This window comes from Carassius auratus, chromosome 14 (assembly GCF_003368295.1).
Source record: "Carassius auratus strain Wakin chromosome 14, ASM336829v1, whole genome shotgun sequence".
Classification (NCBI taxonomy): domain Eukaryota; kingdom Metazoa; phylum Chordata; class Actinopteri; order Cypriniformes; family Cyprinidae; genus Carassius; species Carassius auratus.
Window position 1 is genome coordinate 8,634,648 of NC_039256.1, and position 22,245 is coordinate 8,656,892.

General features: G+C 38.1%; 1 protein-coding gene across 1 annotated transcript in view; it reads left to right on the plus strand.

Moving 5' to 3' along the window:
- The window catches only part of abcb7 (ATP-binding cassette, sub-family B (MDR/TAP), member 7), a 28,081-nt gene extending 19,646 nt beyond the window's left edge, over positions 1-8,435 (plus strand). Inside the window, exons 12-16 of the mRNA XM_026279749.1 lie at positions 843-972; positions 1,168-1,339; positions 1,410-1,513; positions 3,396-3,503; positions 8,060-8,435. Coding sequence (XP_026135534.1) covers positions 843-972; positions 1,168-1,339; positions 1,410-1,513; positions 3,396-3,503; positions 8,060-8,275 — 730 coding nt within the window. The 3' untranslated portion in view covers positions 8,276-8,435. The remainder of the gene's footprint in view (positions 1-842; positions 973-1,167; positions 1,340-1,409; positions 1,514-3,395; positions 3,504-8,059) is intronic.
- The last annotated feature ends 13,810 nt before the right edge of the window (positions 8,436-22,245 follow it).

Here is a 22,245-nt window from a genome sequence, read left to right on the forward strand (position 1 = left end):
GAAAGTTTATCAGCAACTGCAAACCAACATTTTAAGGCCCTGTTGTACTTTTTAAAAAATATATTCAATGCTAAAAATGACTATTGTGTCAAATCAGACAAATAATAATAAAAAAAAAATCCCTGGCTCTAATTTTTTATTTTGTCAAAAAAAAAAAATCTAACGAAAGATAAAAGGTACTGATGAAAGATGAAATATTAAATGTCATAAATGTATATCGAAGATATGGTCAACAGATTTTACTAATAGACTTAACCGTCTCTGTGTGAAAATAACATGATGCTGCCATCTTTGAGAAGTCATTTTTACCCTTCTGTAATTTGGCTCTGAATCCCAAGTGAAAATTGCCATTTTAACCCGCCTCTACAAAACAATATCTTACTCAGAAGATATACATCCATGACATTTAATTTGTTTTTTTTCTTCCTTATTTATGTATTTTCTTTCACCGGACAGAGATACTCAGCTACTCATCCGCAGTGATGCTTGTTACATTAGCACAGTGGTATCTGACTATAACATGCCATATAGCCTATGACACGCTCACGTGTTTATTATTTTAATAACTTGGGTTGAGTAAAATTTGCATATGTGGTTAAAAAAAACAGATGCCATTACACTTGTCCAGTTTCATCTGGCCCCCCTGTGCACCTCCCGAAGTGGTTTGAGCAATTGTCTTTAAATGCAAGTCTTGAAAGCATTTCTGAGGGCATTTACACCTGGTCTTTTCGTGATCAGATCGCTATCTGAAAATGCATGAAGTGACCAGGTGTAAACAAGCTCTTTGATGCACCAAAGTAGAATTTGACAGTGCTTAAAGATGGTTTGTTTTATGTTTTTAGAAAGAGCACGATTGTCCGATTGCTCTTTCGTTTCTACGAGCCCCAGCAGGGCAGCATCTTCATCGCAGGCCAGAACATACGTGACGTTAGTCTGGAGAGCTTGAGGAAAGCTGTGGGCGTCGTGCCGCAGGTGAGCTCTGCGTCTAATTCTGAGAGCCAGCAGATCTAATTATCACCTCATTAGAGGACATTTTTATTTTCTCACTTTGTTTTATTAAATATCTTATTATAAATTACCTTTGAGGTGCCATGGGAACCATTATCAGAGTTAATTTAAGGCTATGAAAATGACTTGGATAAGAATCAAACGTAAATATAATTTCAGGACGCCGTGCTTTTCCACAATACCATATTTTACAATCTGCTGTATGGTAACATCAACGCCACTTCGGAGGACGTGTACCGTGTGGCCAAACTAGCAGGGATCCACGACGCCATCCTCCGAATGCCTCACGGATACGACACGCAGGTCGGAGAGCGAGGCCTGAAGCTCTCAGGTACAAACCTCAGACAGAGCAGCTCAGTGGTTTCTTCTTGAGTGATCTAGAGCTGGTTTTCCTGTGACAGGTGGAGAAAAGCAGCGTGTGGCCATCGCACGCGCCATCCTTAAAAACCCTCCCATTTTGCTGTATGACGAGGCCACGTCTTCATTAGACTCGATCACTGAAGAGGTGAGAGCCTTGCACTCGTGTGTCAGTGAAATAGTAGATTCCTCAATAACAGGAATGAAATGGGCATGGAAACATAATTGCACAGTGCTCTCTGTCTGTAGCCGGCTATACATATTAAAACATAAGCAGGGAGTTTTAGTTTTTTTTGGAGCTGCATCATATTCACAATAACAATCTGTTGAAATGTGGCTCTCAGATCATTAAGAACAGACTGGACTTTGTTGTTGCTGTTGAAATTAAACTACTGGCGTTCGTTTTTCATCTTGAAAGGATCTGAAGTTGCTACAGAGTGCCAAAACAACCTTAGTCAATGTATGTGTCAATGCAAAGTCATTTTTGCTGTTTTAGTTTCAATAAATGGGGGAAAAAAATCTGTTTTTATAGCACATCAAACACACAAAAGATCAAGCTAAATTTGCTTGCTCAAACCGTGACACCTTTTGAAGCGTAGCTCACCCAAAAATACAAATGTGCTGTTAATTTACTCACCCTCAGGTCCCTCCAAGATGTAGGTATTTTTTCCTCCAGTAATATAACAGTAAAGAAGAGAATTAAAAAAAGCATATCAAGGAACACAGATTACCTGTGGCTTTAATACATTAATACCTGTGGCTCCTGATGATATTTTGTGGTCTTATGAAGTGAAATGATCAGTCTGAGCAAGAAACGAAACATTATTTTCATCATTTGTATCTGTAATCCAGAGCCTCAGGCAAACAGAGGAATCTGGTTATTTTCCTGGACCGGTTGTTTGGCTGCACTGGTTTGTTTACATAATCATGCAATGATGTTGTGTTTGTGCAATTGTATTTTTAAAGCAGTGAAATGTGGATATTTTAAATGTGTGAAGTTTTAAGTAAATAAACCGGTCTTCATCAGCTTATATTTTTATGTAAACAATGAGAAACCATAAAAACTAGGGAATAATTTTATATAATGTTCAGTTTTCTGCACAGACAGATCGTTTCACTTCGTAAGACCTCCGTGTATCATCAGGAGCCACTGGTGTTTATTAAGTGTTGCTTGATATGCCTTGCATATACTTGAGATTTATGGATCACTAAGTCACCACAGTTTCAGCTAAAAATCTTCTTGACTGTTAGACTGAAGAAAAAAAGTGTCTGCTAGTTTGATTCCTGCATTCACATTTTAAAGTGTTTTTTAAATTGTTTAAGTGCAGGAATGGAAATAACTTGTTATTCAGCTGCAACAGAATGCTTGGCAAAAACGATTTAGAATAAATGTTTGACATCTAAATGTTGTACGTGACGCCCCTTAATGAAACCGGTTTGGTCCTCTTTAATTAAGCTATGAATTACATTCTCTATCCAAGAGGCAAGAGTTTTAGCATAACTTTTAGATTGCATTGGATGAGAGATACTGGTCTGTAGTTGGAGCAATCTAACGGATTTTACCCTTTTTAAGAAGCAGTGATATCAAAGATGTTTTTTGGTTTCTGTGAAATGTACCATGCTCAATTGCGAAATTAAATGAGTCAAGCATGAGAGTCCCAAACTAACAGATCTTTAAAGATTGAATTTCTGCTCAAAGCTGCTGGTTTTCCCCTGTTGCTTCGAGAACACATTTGATATTTACACTACGCTTTTTCATTTCAGGAGGCTTTATGCCTTATTAAAGTCGAGGAAGTGTTAGCTCGGTTGGCTTTCGACGATGTTTTAATGTATCTTATTGTCAGAAGGTCTTCATATAAATCCTGTCAATCATATCAGAGCTTGTTATTGCAGGGAAATGTTTCTGTCATGAGGCAGACGACTTCTTAACGAAACATCACCAAAGCTTTTCAGCCTTGCAGAGTCATTCAGAGGAGGAAGGATAAAAGAGAAACAACACTTTTCAAACGCATGCCTCATTTTCTTTCCAGAATATTCTGACTTCCATGAAGGAGATGGTGAGGGACAGAACATCTGTCTTTATTGCACACCGGCTGTCCACTATTGTGGATGCAGATGAGATTATTGTACTAAACCAGGTAAGCTCGCCTGAAGCCTGTGAATGTGTGTGACACAAGTCAAATCATGTTTATTAGCAAGCCAATGCATCATTTTCATCTTCTCTTAAGATCACCTCAAACACCAAATACCACAACTGTAAAGACTCATGTCAGCATTTTCCAATGCATTCAATTCTGAAGCTGTAGTGTTACTCCCAGGGCAAAGGTCAAGCTATTTTGAACTTTGACCCCAGTGGTTTCTGACCTTTTGAGAGCCAGCCAATGACTACTGATGAATTTATAATGATCACTTCAATGGCGGGTTACATAACAAGGAGCTAGAGCTCTGGAAAAATTACATTTATGTATTGCAAAATTAAAAAATACATGATTTTGAATTACTTCATTTTCAAAGAGTTTGTGGAGTGATTGTGTTGATCAGTGCTTTTGCATAGACATTTATATATACATATTTTAGGACTATAAGATTTGGGGAAGAAACCCAATATTTGGTGTTCATACTTGGGTTTACATTTTACAACCAACTCAAATCTCAACATCAAGCTTTTATTTTGATGGGATGCTGATTAATAAAAATATGCACTTCATGATGTCACTTTTATTTTGTGCAACCCTGCAGTAAGTCCTTATTATTTACTTTACAGTGTGCATGTTAAAATGATAATAAAGGCGTATAAATATTCACTTGTGGTTTGTTTGTGTGTGTGCAGTCCTCAGTGAGGAGAACACGATGTATGTTCCTCTGATATGTCAATACGTGGGCAGTGGTGGAAGTCAGAATGCATTGATTCCTCCATATATTAGGGCTATAGAGTTTTACTTGAGTACTAGTTTTATGGTTGACATGACGTTGCAGCTGAGACAATGCGAGCGAGAAACAAAAGCTGGCATATCTCCGTTGATTGAGAGATTCATACCGTTTGTGTTGTCATGAACGTTGCAAAGCAGCATTCATGTGCCACTCACTTATTGTGTCTGTCAGCCTGTGGGCGACTTTGACTTTGGGTGGTTTGCGAGAATCCGGGTACACTTTATATGTCAGGTTATTATAGAATGACAGTGACGTGTGTTCTTGGCCTAATGTGAGTCATGTGAACGAGACCTATAGGGAAACATCAGCCTTCTTCCCTCATAGTGTTCGGCCCTGAGTCAGAGTGTGGTCATGGTAAGTGTGATCCGTTTAGTTTGAGATGTGTGTGTGGTGTTTATAAGATGGGGAAAAGCATTCATTTGAAGGTCTCTTGTGTTTCTGTGATTGCAAAGATGAAGAAAGCTCTCTCGCTGCTGTCCTTGTGTATTGTTCTGCTCTTGAGATCCAGTCTGTTGGTAAAAAGGAGCTTGCGAAACGATGCCTGTATCCTCCAAAGGTGCCCTTGAAATGGGTGTGGAGTTTGTCTCTTTTGGATCAACATCAATGCATTCATGGGAAAAAGGACCACCACACAGAGTTTGTTGCTCCAAGTCTCATAACAGTTTTACTGTACGCTAGTGACTGCTCATATGTAATCAGATTCCTAAAACCAAGTAAAAAGCTGCACCTGAATCTAAGTCCATACCAGGATTTCAGTGCCTGTATTATAAGAGAAATAAAAAGTCATATATTTTGAGCACTTTTGAATTACATACATTTTTCTAATTATTATCCTGCCATGACAGCTCTTGGTATAGATTGTAAAATCTTTATTTCGTCCTGGTTAAAGGTAAATAGCAATCATTTGATTCTTATTGGCTGGGAACATTAAATTAAATGAATCAATTAGAACGAGAGTATAGTTTCATGGCTAAGCTATTAATTTAAAGATTATATTGTTGTTTTGTTTTTGTTTTTTTTTGGACAAAATGCACAGAAGTTGATAATTAATTTAATGAACAAAACCTTAAAGACATAGTAACCCGTGATGAACAGTACATTAATTAAAAAAATATTTAAAATAGAAAATCTGAATCTGTGCAATCAGGTAAAAAGTAACAGTTGTTACAATTGTGTGCGTTTGAAAACACCATCTAATTACAGCTTTAACACTAGCAGACAAGATTCACTAGCCAACTCGGCAAAGACACATTCAACGCAGATTTAAAAACATGGTCAACATTTGCTTTAAACTGAAAAATAAAATGTTGTGTTTAATGTATTTGTGTTGATGTTGAAATGGATTTTAAAACATATGGTATCGAAAAAAGTATCGTTAGGAACCGGTATCGAAACTGAGGTATCGAAATTGGCACCGGATCGAAAGATTTTGAACAATACCCAGCCCTACTAGCCAACTCGGCAAAGACACTTCCAATGCAGATTTAAAATCATGGTCACAACATTTGCATTAAACTGTCTTTATGCCACTGTTACTGCCTGAAGGCTGTTTTCCCCTCTGTGTTAACTGCTGTATTTCTTCAGTCTGTAGTAGACACATGCTTCAGAGGCGAGCGAGTGAGAGCAGAGGGCAGCGTGTGGGGCTGGGCCCTTACATCTTGAGCTCATTAACAGTGGAAATACCTTTTGCCCAGCGCTCAGCGACACCTTTGTTTGTCTCCCATGTGTGGAGACCTTTTCAATCTGGATGCGTGTGGGGGGTGGAGCACGTGATGCAGCTGCAGCCGGGAAAAACACCAACCAACATCATACTCTCAGATCCAAGAAACCGAAGCAAATGTTGTGGTGTATTAAAAATGGGTCGTAATTACAGCGATCCGAGCTGTCAGTGACACAGCTGCTAAAAATACTAGCAGGGTTTGAGTCTTGCTTTGGCAAAAGTGGCGTCGTAATTGATGCAAGTATCTAGCAAACAGCCGGGAGACATGGTTGACTTGTCATTTCATACTTGGCTTTGTTGCTGGCAGTCTTTTAAGAGGCAGTGCTGCATGCACGCCCACACCGCCGCATCCCCGCTCCGAGTCTCAGCTCTCTTTAGACCTTTCTCAAACATTGTCTCTCTGTCAGTGCCCCGGCATGGCCCTGCATCTCTTGTTTTGCCCAGTTCTTCCTATTTGGATGCGGCTGCACAGTCGTTCTGACTGCAGGAGGCTTTATGCGACTGAATATCAAGGCATCAATCAAAGAAACCAGGTTTAATGCTGAATAACAGCCTCTGGACTCCTGAAACACTCCCAAGGCAGAGTGTGCATTTTTCATTTATAGTGTGGCACAGATTATTTTATTGCATTGCATTCAATACAAGCTTCAAACTTGAGGAAAAAGAGAAAAACTTTCGGAAAAAGAGAAAAAAACAGATCAGGTTTGATTTTGTGCTTTTCTTCTCCGTAGCAAGCATTTTAAAGAGATAGTTCACCCAAAAATGAAAATTCTGTCATTAATTACTCTGTAAGATCTTCGATCATCTTCATAGTTTATGTGGTTCAACCGTAATTTTATGAAGCTCGTTACTCAAATCTGATTTATTACTCATTACTAATTACTCCTTTCAAAAGTAATTTTATTGTTTTCTGGCTACAGTCACTACTAGTTGCATTACTTTTCCTTCATGCACCTCAGAAAATTTAATTGCCTATATAGGAATTTCACTAGAGATGTATAACCAGACTACTAAAAGGATGATGCTCTACTAAAAGGAACAGGCTGATATTTAAATGGTTAATTCACCCAAAAATAAATTACTCACCCTCGTGTCGTTCCAATCCTATAAGGCCTTTTTTTTTATCTTCAGAACGCAAATTAGGATTTTTTTTTGTGGAATCCTGGAGCTTTCATAGACAGCAAGGATATTATCACCATCAAGGCTTAAGAAACCAGGACATCCATTAAATATTCAATCTGACATCAGCGGCTCAACTGTAAGTTTGCAAAACCACGACAATAGTTTTTGTGCCTCAAGAAAACAAAAATAACACAATTTATTCAGCAGTATCTCTCCCTGTAATGAGAGTTGTTTACGTTCAGCAGGCATGCGCTTCGTCTTTAACATGAACAACAATGATTATGTTCTGGGATATTCTCTTAAATGGTAGAAGACGCTAACTCTGAGAGAATAATTGCTGAATAAATGATTGTTGTTTTCTTTGCACATAAAACATATAAGCCTGTTCACATTATTGAATAATAAACAAGGTCAGTGCAACTTCTCACAGTTCTGACTTTGTTCTCAGAATTGCGGGATATAAACTCGCAATTGCGAGGAAAAAAAGTCAGTTGTGGGTTTTTATCTAGCAGTTGTTACTTTATATCTCGTAATTCTGAGACACAAAAATTGTGAATTGCGAGATAAAAAAAGTCGCAATAACTCCTTTTTTTATGTTTAGTTTTTTTCGTGGCAGAAACGGGCTTCCGCACAAAAAGTATTCTCTTAGCTTCGCAAAATTACGGTTGAACCCCTAATGTAACATGAACAATTTTGGGGACGTCTGAGCCTTGACCCTGGTAGTATCCTTGCGGTCTATGAAGGGTCAGAAATGCTCTCGGATTTCATAAAAAAAAAATCTTAAACTGTGTTCCGAAGATGAACGGATGTCTTACATGTTTGGAAGGTACAGTTTTGTGTGAGCTGTCCCTTTAAGCGGCGTCAGATCCACTTGTTGCTGATGTAGCTGTGAGGTGATTGACAGCGTGGTCTCTCTCGCAGGGGAAGGTGGTGGAGCGCGGCAGTCATCAGGCTCTGCTGGAGACACCGGGCAGTCTGTACGCAGACCTGTGGAGCACACAGAACAGCAGAAACACCAGCGCCACGGGCGGGCCCGAGCCTGTCCCCGAGCGCCGGTCGCAGAGAGACGAGGAGCGCAAGAAGCTGCAGGACGAGATCCTTAACAGCGTGAAGGGCTGCGGGAACTGCTCCTGCTGAGCCCTGCTCCTCCTCTTCTGGACGGGGGTCACGTGTTTCCTCCTCCGTGATTCTTCTGTAACCTCAAAGGCCTTTATTTTCACATGCTGATTTAAACCCGTTTTAATAGATCTGTCCATCTGGAAATCTTGAGTCGTTTTTAATATTCACATGTAGGGATGCACGATATTGGATTTTGGCCGATATTCGATATGCCGATATTTTCAAAATAATTTTGGCCGATGCCGATACCGATATCGATATATATACAAATATATACTGATATATTTAAACTTTAATTTTACTGAAGAGAAATCCATGTATCTCTTCTGTACTGATTCTACCATAAATGTATTATTTTACAAATGTAGACTGACATTCACATCTGAAAAACAGGTCAATTATTTCACTTGGAGAATATCGGTTTGGCTCATCGGCAGAAATATTCATATCGGCCGATACCGATAATGGTCATTTTGAGCTTTTATCGGCCGATACCGATATTGTGCCGATATTATCGTGCATCCCTATTCACATGTACATATTACTAATGCAATATTTTTGAGAAGTACATTGTATAGAGTGTCTTTTGAATTGTGTTGGATATGTCTGGACCATTTTGGAGATATTTTCTGTGAACACTGGCACCTTTGGCGTCTCATCAACATTAATTTATATCTAATCTGAATGAGGTGTCTTTGAACAACTTGTATTAAATAAAACTGCCTTCTTTGTGTGTCCGAGAGCATGCTTCTTTCAGCCGATCATATTGTGATGTTCAGGTCTTCCCATGTTCCAGATGCTGAATCTATAGAGGCGTATCTGAATAATGTTCATCAGTGAGAGAGAGATGAACGAGGGCTGTGGGGTCAATGACACGACTCCGGAAGAATAATACACTAAAATGCATTTCATATATAAAATAACTTGAATGCATCTCTGCTATAATGAATCTTTTACGAAAAATATGTTGCTGTATTTATATATTTTATTGTATTTTTTTGTAAAAGAAGAGTCAAGGTGGTGTTAATTGTATAAAAGAAAAACGTGTTTCTGTCATTATGTATTTAATTGATTTGGTTTACAAATAAAACTATATTAAAGAAATAGATTTAGCCAGTAATGGAAAGTTGTCATTTGGGATTTCTGTATTTGAAAATGAATAATGTTTAAATGCACACGTATTCAAAGTGCATGAAAAACGTTTCATTTGGTTTGCCTGACAACTTTTATTGTCTTGACATCTTCACGATTAGAAATAATTGTGTTTTTAAGCCGGAGTATCTTCGTGGCAGTTTATTAGTCCTGATGAATCTCTATCATCTCGGTTAATGATTGATTGTGCTAATATGAGCTGAATAATATGACAGCAGATGTTGTGCGTTTAATCAAAGTGACCTGCTGGAATCCATATGTTTACTGAGCAAAGATGCACTCGCTCCATGAACGAGAGAGAAAAACACAGCACTTCGTATAGAGAGAGCTTTGTGACTTGATAAACAGCAGATATAAATAGCATTCTTAAGTGCATGCAAACATTGGCAAGGGTTCTTGGAAATGATCACGTACAATATATTGTAATTACAGGCCGTGTTTTGTAGTCTGTGTCATCTGATTTGAGTTAATTATTGAAAATGTAGCTCTTTCTAAAATGCACAACGTCACATGAGCTGAACTCTGGAGCCGGTCGCTCTGGTACATTCACTTGTTCTTCACAAATGGAATCTGCAGGTTCTCTATTGTGGCGTATAAAAGCCCGTCGAGGCCCCCCTCTCAGCTTTTGTGCGAGCCACACAAATAGCATCCTGCTTTACGTCTGTTCAAGCTGTTCTCATGAATGTCCTCAGCTCAGATCACGTCCTGCATCTGAGAAACCCGGCAACTTACACCCAACCTGCAGCACAAGACAAACGAAATGCATATTCAGATTTAGATCACATGTCCTTGGCAAATTTCTGCATTAGCGACTGAGATTTTCTGACATTCTGGGAACGCCTGAGTGTGTTCTTTGAGTTCCACTTAGACGTCTTCGCCTGGGCGAGCTTTTATGCTGTTTGAAAGGAAATAAGAGGCTCTCAGCATCTACAAGTGCCTTAACCAGAGCGGCCTTCCTCCAATCCTGCTGCACTCAGCTGGGGTTCACGGGACGTGACCAAGGCTAAAACTAATGTGCTTCAAAAACAAGAAAAATGCTCTGCTTGTCGATTCCCGTCGCACGGGGCATTGCAGAAGGCTGCTTTAGAGGATATTGTTGCTTATTATAATCAGCTGCTATTCATAGATCCAGCTGTATTTTATATATGCGTGATATTTCCTGATACTTTAGCCATGCAATAGCAGGAGTATTCTTGAAATAGTTTTCAAACACACAAAACGGAAAGCATTGTAGTACTCAAACCAACATGAATTAAAAACTGGTGCTTTCTGGCAGCCATTGACTTTCATAGCATGGAAAAAACACACTATGGGAGAATTGTAAGTGGCTATCAGCAACTTGTTAGAGGCTTATTCCTTAAAATCTCTTCATTTATGTTCGGCAGAAGAGCAGAACTCACACAGGCTTGGAACAACATGACGGTCAGGAAATTATTGAGAACACAATTTCATTATTTACACAATAGCAATAAACGATTCTGAATTTATAGATCCTTCTGATTCTTCTTTTTCATCGTTTAAATTATTTTTCTAAAATAGTCTACAGCTTATATGCATTCAGAAAGTCTTCCAGTTTTGTGGACACAGAGATCGGTCACTAACATTGAGAGCCAATCAGCATTTGACCACTGGATTTGCAAAAATAATTTCAATTTTAAGAACTATTTTCTCAATATTTCAACACTGCATGAATTACTGATGAACAGATGAATTCATTTTTATTAGAAGTTCTTTTTTTTTTTTTTTAACCCCAGTTTTGGAAACCTTGATTAATGTAATGTTTAATGCACTTAATGCTGTTAATAACAACGAATTGAATATATTTTTATTTTATTCATATTTTTATATCACTATGGCACAAGAGTGTGCTATTAAAAACGATTTATGTCAAAAGTAATGTAAAATTAGTCCGATTGTATAAACTATAAATGTGTCCCTGCAGCACAGAAGCAGCCATCAGTTGCACCGGTACTGTATATGTGTAGCAATAGCAATACATTGTATGGGTCAAAATTATCCATTTTTCTTTTATGCCAAAAATCATTAGGATATTAAGTAAAGATCATGTTCCATGAAAGTAATTTGCTAATGTCATACCGTAAATATATCAAAACGTAATTTTTTAATAAGTAATTAGCATTGCTAAGAACTTCATTTGGACAAACTGAAAGGCGATTTTCTCCATTTTATTAATTTTTTTATTTTTATTTTTCACCCTCAGATCCCAGATATTCAAATAGTTGTATCTCAGCCAAACTGGTAATATCCTAATAAACAATGCATAAATGGAAAGATTATTTATTGAACTAATGTATTAATCTCTTTATTTATTTATTTATTGACCCTTATAATTTTGTGGTTAAGGATCACATGTGTTATGTAATTACGTTACTAATTTAAATTAGTAAAAAAAAAAAATTGTCATGCAATCTCAAATCAGTAACGAATACAAATATGCCCAGCACTGCAAACACTCATATCCGGTCAGATGATGAGCAATTTTCCTACTTTAGAAATACGAGCCAGTAAAATCACAGTGTGTATACTGTGCATGGTTAGATTTGGTTTTGGTGGAGTGGAAAAGGAAACTTTTTGGCCTTTTCACCTGTAGCACCTCCCCCTCACGCACACGTCACCGAGGGCGCGCGCACTCTCACTCTCACGAGCCGAGCGCGCAACGAGACTGCGCCCATCACAGCGCGGAACAATGGCAGCATCCAGCTCCTGACTCACAGATGGAGACGTGCTGGAGCAGATGAGAGCGCTTCAGAGGAGATTTGATCACACGCTCCTGCTGTCATCAGGGATGGAGCGATAGAGGCGCGCGGTTCTCCATCACTGACGGGAGGCGCGTCCACCTGCTCTCTGACGCAGGCCCGGGATGCGCGAGAAAACATGCACAAGTGCCTCTGATCACGGAAATTATTTCCACATACGAACTCTTTTGTGGCGTTAAAAGCTCTCGGCATTTAGAAATAGGCACTGATCTGGCAGCGTAAGGAACGGGTAAGTCATCTGGCGTGCCTTTCTGCATGAGATACGGATGAAAACGCATCACTTTATCAATATGCATGCACCGCATGACTCTTGCAACACAGTGCGCGCTGGTATAATGAGATATGATGAGGAGGAGGTGTTCGTAGTGTGTGTAGTAATGTTACTTTGGGCTCATGAAACCCTGCTCACTTCTGACACTTGGCTGAAAACCAAGCGTTTTTTGGGCATGTTTCTTAAATCCTATGTAGAAAGCGTGTTTTGGCACCATAGTCTCATTGGAACATCATGATCTCAAAAACTGCTCATATAAATGCTTTTGGTCACAATGATATCAAAAAAACTAGCGAGCAGCCTTTCTTGACATCTATTTGGGCATCTGGTTTCCTACCTAGAGGGCATTTTTGGGAGCCTTATTTAAAATCATAAAGTGTTGGCTCCTTAGCGTTTTTTTTGGGATGGACTCTTTGAGTGGACTGCTTGGTTAGATATCATATTTGGATATCATATTCATGGCTCAATACTGTAGTGAGCTGCAAACCCAGACAGCATTTCTGGCCATCAAAGGCACAGTCTTGTACATGCCCAAAGATGCTGTCAGGGTAAGTGTTCTTCTTCTAAAATACTTTTGCCGGCTTGTGCCAAAACGTACTAAAATGCATTATGCACAAATCCTTTGTGATTCATATTTGGTGAGAGTACAGAAATGCAGCATTTGTCTTATCAACCTCAAGTTCTTTAGGATTCATTAACAATTTTGTGTCTGAGTATTACATCATTTGTGGACTTGATGGTCTCAGAGCCTTGCGGTGACTCCTGACCATCGCTGAGCGTCCAGGTTTGGTTTGAGACGGCCGGGTCAGGACGTGTCAAAGACACTTGCTCCAGGATGCATTTTAGGACTGAAATCTATTAGTGTTAGTGCAGATCTGATCATCTGTGACGACTGTTTGTTTATAGTCTTATAAAAGAACTGAATCTGTTGGCAGTTTTGAGCTCTCTGTCAGCCCAATCTGTGCCGCTCACTCACTGAGTCACAAGTCTATCAATGGGCTAGTGTTTCTCTTTCCTTCTTTTCTCCAGCGTTTAGTCATAACGTCTGCTGGTTTTCTTCTCTATGGTCCTCACAACAATGCCCTCAGAGATGATGGCTATGAGGATGAATGTTTTTTGAGGGGACCAGATGGCATCATGAAGTATTTGAACCTGGAGCCAAAGCGAGATTCATGATTTATTTGCCTGAGAAAGAAATTTGTTAAAGTGTAATAATAGAAGGTCTCGGCTGGAATGCATCCGTTTTTCTTTTTTTTTTCTCTCCGCATGATGTGTTAAATTCCACGACATTCCAGTTGTGGCTTCTGAATTCTGATTCATCCTTCACTATGCAGCATTCCTTTAATTTCTCTCATTATTTCCATTGTTTGTTTGTTTGTTTGTGTTCATGCATCTCTTTATGAAACGCTCACTTTTATTGATTCGAGTTGAAATCCAAGCGTTCTCGCTGTTGTTGTGAGTGTATTGTTTTGTGCGTTTAATTAAAAGGACCTCGGCCTCAGGGATTTCTGAAAGCTACTTTTCTACTAAGCTACTGCAGCAGCACAAATCCCTTGTTAGTCACATTACAACAACAGTTTTGCTAAGTGATTATGTAGCTAGAACCTATCTAGATGAGTCAGAAACCAAGTATGTGTTAATTAGTGAGATCAAAGCTGATTAATTGGTTGTAATTTGATCATTTTGAGATTATCAATATTAATAAATCGTATATGAGGCCACTGAACCAACTTTATGTCAGTTCCTAAAACTACCAGTAAGCTCACATGCTATCGCAATATCTGCTTCAAATTAATTTTGGCATAAATACTGTGCAAAATGCATGCACATTTAAATGCGGTCTTTTATATTAGCTATTATTGATCAAGTCAAGTCACCTTTATTTATATAACACTTTTTACAACGCAGATTGTGTCAATGCAGCTTTACAGTATTAAACCGTAAAATAGTGTGCAAAACCAGCAGTTTAAGTCTAGGTTGCAACAAACAATGATTTGGTCTGAAATCAATTGCTCTATAGTTATTAAAATCATCCATTGGCCATTAGAAAACCCAAATAGTCCCATCAATCATTTAAACCATATACTACCATCATCCACACTACGTTTCTGACGTGTCACATCCTACCACTGGTTCATGACGTGTTTAATTTTTCGACAGCTGTGATTTTGTGTGTTTGAGACATATATATGGGACCGTGGATAAGCTCAGTGAGACAGGCTGCTGCGCTGTAATTAAACAGCGAGGTGAGGTCCATGGGAGATTGTTCAGCTTCTTGATTGCTTTTCATGGCCGGAGGGGGAGAGAGCTCAGGCTTCTCCTCAGGGACTGAGACACATCTTCCTTTCATGCTTTTACAGACTTCCTGTGATCTCCACACACTGATCGCTGCAGCTGTCTGCTCACCTGAGGCTGAAGTTCATGAGCCAGTCCAGCGTTTCTGCTCTCCTGTCAATGAAATCACACATGAAATACAAAAAAATGTATTCCCATTGATTTTGACATCACCCTCTGAGATAATAGCAATTCCTCTAGAATAGTGTTTGGTGTTAGCTGTGCTTTTGTCGTGGTGTTGCAGTGTATGTGAACGCTTCAGTAGAGATGCCTAATTGGACAGGATTTGGGGTCATCATGGTCTGAAAACATAGTGAACCGTCTAGACGGCATGTTTGGGCATTGTGGTTTTAAAACCTTGCAAGCTGCCAAACTAGCATGGCATTTAAATCATTGATTTACCGCTGTTTACTGTACCAGCTTTACTGAGAAGATGCACATTAAATATTGCATGCGATTTATCGTGCAGCCCTACTACCGAGATTGTATTTTTGGTATTGTAGACTCAAAACTTAAGCTGCCATCACAGAAAAGTAACACATAGTCAGATCCTCTAGTGTGCTGCTAACCTAGATCACATTTTTGTGCATGATGGTTTTATGGCATATTGGTCTCAAAACATGGTCTCAAGCTGTCTGCCCAGACCACATTTGAACCTGGGTGTGTTTGGAGAAGTGCTCCCATGTTGTCCTCTAGACGTTTTTAGCAATGTTTTAATTGTATTTGTGGTGCTGTTACATTGTAAAGAAACCCTTCAGGAAAGCTGTATACTTCCACTTTAATTTTTTCCCTCATTCTTGGCACACAGTAAAGTGCTCGTCTTTGTTTCCCTCATCACATTTAAAAGCATATTAAAATGCCATGTGCATGGAACACACTGTACCTGGTTTAACTACACTATAATGTACAGAACACGCTCGTCTTTCTGTCTGATGTGATAATTTAATGTGGTAGTACACATCTGAATAAGCAGAGCTGTTCGGCTCAAGTAGCTCTCGATGGAGCTGTTTTTTTTTCCCAGTGTGAATGGTGTGGTGGTTTTACGCTACATGTAAATTGCTGGGCTGTAGTGGCTGTGGTCAAGAGCTCTTTGATGAAATCATATTCCAGCCATGTGCGACTCGGAGAGTTGTCAACAGTGTGCTGGTTCACATAGAGATGACTGCAGGTGCAATGCAACACTTTATTTCATCAAAACAGGAGGCAAAATCATGACTGTCTAAAAGTGAAGTCTTCTCCACATGAAATATCATTGTAATTGCATTTTGTGTAAGCGATGAAAACAAAAATAATGGCTTTATTCAACAATTCCTTTGTCAATAGTCTCCTCTGTGTCTCTCCATAACCCTGTATGCTGCGTATGCTCTTCTGTATCAGCCACGCCACAAAGATGTGCTTTTTCTACGTGTATTTAGCTTTGATTTGAAAGAAAACAGTGCATCCTTTTGGTGCAGCTGGTGAATAAAGTTGTTATTTTTGTTTTCTTTGCTTACAAAAAAGTCATAATATAATGTTATGGTTGTAACACTGATGGCAGATAAACTATTCTGACAATGCTTTTCATAATTTTCGGGACCTTGACACTGTTATTTATTTGGCAGTCTCAAGCCTCCCGGGTTAAGTCCAAAATATCTTAAATTGTGTTCTGAAGATAAAGCTTTTATGGGTTTGGAACGACATGGGGGTAAGTGATTAATGACAACATTTTCATTTTTGGATGGAGTAACCTTTTTTTATATATATATATATATATATATATATATATATATATATATATATATATATATATTTATTTTATTTTATTTTTTAGTTTTTTTTTATTAAGAAAAACATCTCAAGCACAGTACAAGGGATGGAGTAACCCTTTGTCGTATAAAAATTAGGACATGGTTAAGTTTTGAACATGCATTTTAATGCCACTCACTGGACATTTAACTTTGAAACTGTGGTGAAATGCGCACAAAGCAACGTAATATCTTATCGACACAACAGATGTTTTCCAGAGAGCCTGGGTTGGAATAGATATGCACTGTTATGGACTATAGCTGTGGTAAAAAATCATTTACAGAAACAGAATACAAATCTCTTTATATATTAGAATGAGTGTTGAATGTCGACATAATACATGCATAATATATAGAGGCTTCTCAGAAGGCACTCCTGCTTTATCTTTAATTGCGTTTTCATTACCCAGCCCCCCATCATCAGCGTCCTGCAGTGACACTAGAGTCTTTGTGTCTCTCAGCTCTTACGCCGTCGACTCTGGTTTCAGGATCTGCCACTGGAGCGCAGGAGGGGCTCAGAGAGGACGTCTTTAGACACCACCAAATGAGCTGAAAAAATGAGTCACAATGTTTCATTCTCGTCTCTTTCATCCAGTTTTTCAAAGGAGGGTATGATGGTGTAATGTTTAAAGATCTGGGCTGTTAACTCAGGGTTGCTAGGATCAGGCCTCGGTAGGGTCAATTTATGAAGCTCAGAAGTTAGATTTCATATGTCATTAGGTGTCAAGTAAAAAGAATAAATGGGAAATACGGTTTACTTGGATAGATTTTCAATACATTTAAAAGCATGCTCAGTGGAAAGCCAAAAACCATCAAAATGTTTACTCATAACAGCATACATATCAGAAGGCTGTCATGTTGCTGCACTATCAAAGGACAATCCTATCGTGACTGTTTTTGTTTTTAGTTTTTTGTTTGTTGCAACCAGAATTATTACATACACGCTTACAAAAAAAGGTACAAAAGCTGTGTTACCCTTTCGAAAGGTACTCATTTGTACTTAATCCTAACATATAGAGTAAGTTCATGTAGTGAATTAATATTTCTCAGTACTTGCATAATTACACTGTAAGATGGACACAAAGTGCAACCGAATATTGTATATTCTTGGTGCAGCTTAATTACAGTATTGAGTATACAGTATTATATTGAGCAGCAGTAGGAAAGCATTTTAGTGTGTTTAAAGTGCTGTGGTTGTCAGATGATACGCTTTACACTAGTGATGGGAAGTTCGGATCATTTTACCAAACCTTTGAGTCTCGTTCAGCAAAATGAACGAATAATTTTTCGAATCATATCGTTAATTTACGTAGTTTTATAAAAATATGATTAAAATGTTTTACTTCCCTAACATCATGTCTACTTGTACTTACACAAACGTTGATCAAACTACATACAATACAAAACTACAATGCTGTAATAAACGGAAAAGATTACCTGGGTCTTCAGTCTGTGATCAGCCAACCCGATCTCACGGCAATTCGTACATTTTTCACAAGGTGGCTTATTCGTACGTATTCGTACGACCACACTTGTACAAATTCATACGATTGTTGCCAAATCGTACGTATTTTGCGAGTTGCACAATTCGTATGAATTTGTACGAATGACCTACACCTAACCCCGCCCCTAAACCTAACCGTCACTGGGGTTTAGACAAATCGTATAAAATCGTACGAATAAGCCACCTCGTAAAATACGTCCGAATTGGCCGTGAGATAGCGTTGGATCAGCTCATCTCACCTCTTCTCTGAAAAGTCTTCAGGTTTGAGTCGTTTCTTCATCACGTGACAGACCATAAGCTTTAACCAAACACTGTATAAAAGGCTTTAACATATTGTTCATTTTTTTGTCAGTGACGTGACCGCATTGGATAGAGAAATTTATTTACAAGCTTCCTTACAAACGGGTGCATAGTCATTATTATTATCATCATCATTATAATTATTATTTACTCTTACAGTTACTGTGTTTCTGGTCTCAAATTGTAGCTTTTTATGTGAATTTCTGTCATGATGGTTATTTTCCATATACTGAGTGTTGTAACAAAGGTAATAAAGAGTTGGTTATTATTATTATTAAGTCTCTTTCCGACTCAGACTGCATGGGTCACTTGATGAACAAATGACTCGGAAAAACCAGAAGACTCGTGACATGAACTAATCAATTCTCTTTCCGACTCGGACTGCATTGACTGAAACAGGTGAACTACTAGACTAAATCCAGTACAGAACAAATCACTTCCCGAGACGACTCCCGAGTCACATTAAAGATTCGTTCAAAATGAATGAATCGTTCAAGAACGACCCATGACTACTTTGAACTCCTTTATTCTCAGAGAGGCTGGCAGTGTCATGTTTTGAAGTCCTTTGACTCAAATGATTTCTGTAGTTTGGAGATTTCTAAAGGATGTTTGGATTTCTGTGAGGTTGAGGCCTGTGTCCTTTTAAACACATGCATAGTATTACACTTTTATCACAGCTGCCAGCGCCAGTCGCACTGAGACAAGTTCTTACTGTCTGTGAAACTGTACACATAAGGAAGTCTTACACATAGACAGTGATAAGTGAAGCTCAAGAATTGTATTGCATTATTTAGCATTTTTCACATCACAAACAGTCACTCACAGTTTCTTATTTGAATTGAGCCACTCCACAAACAGTATTGATTTGCTTCCTTATATTTGCTGGTTTAATGTAAAGAATATTCACATGTCCCAGGAAGTTCTGGAGAAAACAGTGCATTGATTTCCGACTCTGATTGCAGCATATATCGTCATATCTCCTCGTCCTCTCCTGTAAAGTGCAGGCAGCGAGGCTTTCACCTGTTTGCAGACTCACTCTTGGCCAGCTGGCAGACAGGGCTGTCATCAGCATGCGCTGGCACACTGGGACCTGTCAAGGGTTTGTTTCTCCACCTCGCTGGACTCAAGACATTTCAGCACAGCACCAGACCCAAACAGGGTTTTCTGAGCAGAAGAGGAGGACGGAAAACGGCTTTTTATTCATTATTAATCCTCATATCTGCTCTGACGCCTTCAGCGACATCAATTAATTTTCTATTAAAGTCCAAATTTGCTTAATTTCCTAATTTGCAGAGCACACTGTTTCATCGATGAATCAGTAGGGAGTCAAATCAGTAAGACGTGGCATATTTAATCATAATTGTATTAATAACCGTACTCTCAATTCTTCGTAGTTAGCCTGACTCACACATTAACCCCAGTTCAGTAGTGCTAACGATGACAACAGTTTGCTCTGAAACCCTACTGAGCCACCTACCTAGACAGCAGTTTTAGGCATCGAAGACAGTTTTGCAAGTTTAAAGAAATGGGGAATGAAACTACATGTTCAATTTAATACTGAAAAGTAAAAATTGCAATCCAAAATCTTTTTACAGTGTTTTGCTTGTGCACTATTTCTTGTGCTTGTTAGAGCTTTGCTTTGTTAGCTTAGCAATATGCTAAAGTTAAACTCTATTGATCACTGATGAGTAGAATTGGCGGGTATGACAGCACATGCTGTTTCATGTAAACAGTGTTGCAGATGGGAGCTTTCACAGAGTAACCGGTTTTGATTTTAATGGATACGTTTCAGTTTTTAGGCATTGTGTCACTAAACACGGTGGAGTCATAGGTAGTTTATAATTGCTGAGCAACGCCACGACTGCATTAATAGAGAATTCATCATCAGCCACGTCATCATTATCATAATGGTAGTTTTTAATGTGTCACATTGAATGTTCTTTAATTTAGTTGTTCGTAACACAAAGCTATTTTTGCACTAGTTTTGTTTGTTTGCGTCAAGCCCTAATAATAATAAATTCGAAAAATGTAGGGTTTTTTGGGTTGAATTCTCCAATAAAATAAATAAATCGTATTTATTTGTCTTAGAAGTTTCCTATTAAGTGCAATGAAGCAGCGCACTAGTGTTTGGAGCAGAGCAGATGTATAAGCAAGGACAGTAGGTTTTTATTAGAGAGCTAATGCATCTGTGGTAGTGATGAGCAGACTGCTCACATGCACCTCTGTGTTTTTCTAAACAAGCAGGCATGTTAAATCAGCCGCCCCTGGGCTTTGACTGAAGAACAGGGCTTCTGGGAACAGCCGAGGCAGAACAACACTCAAGTCTAGAGCACACTCTCAGTCCTGCTCTTCCTCGTCAGTTCAGCTCTCTAATGAAGATGCACCGAGCCGCCACAACGTGTCTTAAAATTAAATCTATGTGCTGCTGAGTTCTTGTAAACAAAGACAGATACAGTATGAGCACTGCTGTCGGTGTAGATGCAGGAACAGGGGTTTGAGAGCACAGGGGAGTGCTTCTTAAAGTCATCCTAGGTGCATATGACTTTCTTCTTTCAAACAAATCCAGTCGGAGTTATTTAAAAAATTTAGCTGCTTCCGTCTACAGCTGTTGGCGCAAGCTACTTTAAAGTGATTATTATATTTTTAATATGGATATTTTTGGCTTTTTATTTCACTTCTTTTGGACTGATGCATGCAACATCCACTGAGTGCCATTAAAACAGACTGAAAGATCAAAGACAATTTTTTATATAGCTCCGACTGGATTCGTCAGGAAGAAGAAAGTCAAATACACCTAGGAAGACTTGAGGGTGAGTCATTTATGGGCTAACTTTCATTTTTGAGGGAACTAACCCTTTAACTTGTTTCTTGATGTTTAACTCATGAACTCCAGATGAGCTCTTCTCCTGCTGATCTGTCAATGTATTGGTGCAGTTTTGATTGATCATCTGGGGCTCCCATGCTTTTTTATCAGCTGAACCCCTTTCATATAAAGGAAAAAGTATTTTAGGATGGATAATACTTTAATAATTTAACAGCACCTTTGCATGTAATGTATAATGTAATCTATGAGAATAATAATAATATGTTATTATTATATTAATTATTACTGTAATTTTAACTCCAAGTATACAGAATAAAGACAAAAATGTACAGTATGACTGCTATAATAAAAATATTATAACATTTAAATAAACAGATAAAATGTAAAAACAAACGCATTTAATAATTACAATAGTAAGTTAGCTTATGTAACGGAAATTACAAATAGGTTACAGTAGCACAATTATAATAGTAACGGCTATATTTAAATGTTTAATATGTGACTCACTGTTTGGCAAACCCTGATGTTTAAACAAAAATATATGGAAAATAAAATACAAAATATTAAATAATGCATTTATATATATGGAAAACTAGTGCTTATATATTTAAATATACTGCAATATGTATATGTTGATACATATAAAAAAATAATGCAGTGAAGAAGAAAAAATGCAGTACATTTTTACATGCAGTAGCTTTTTTGGAATACTGAAATTAATTTCTCAAGAATTAATGCTTGTTTACATAAAACTGAACACATATTATCATTTTATTGTTTGCGTAGAATTCATATATGAAAATATGTGTGATCATATATGAGGAAAATAGCTGGAAAATTTACTGAAAACTGTAAAAATTTACTGGATTTTTGGACCGTTGGATGCCTTGGTAAATCATGATATTTTACATTTATTATTTAATCAACTTATTATGCTTATTATTTAATCAACTTAGAGTGCTTATATATTTATAAACCCCTTTTTTTGGAGTGATCTGTTTAAAGCAAAGGTCTAATCTAATGCTAAACCTGTTCTTTCCTG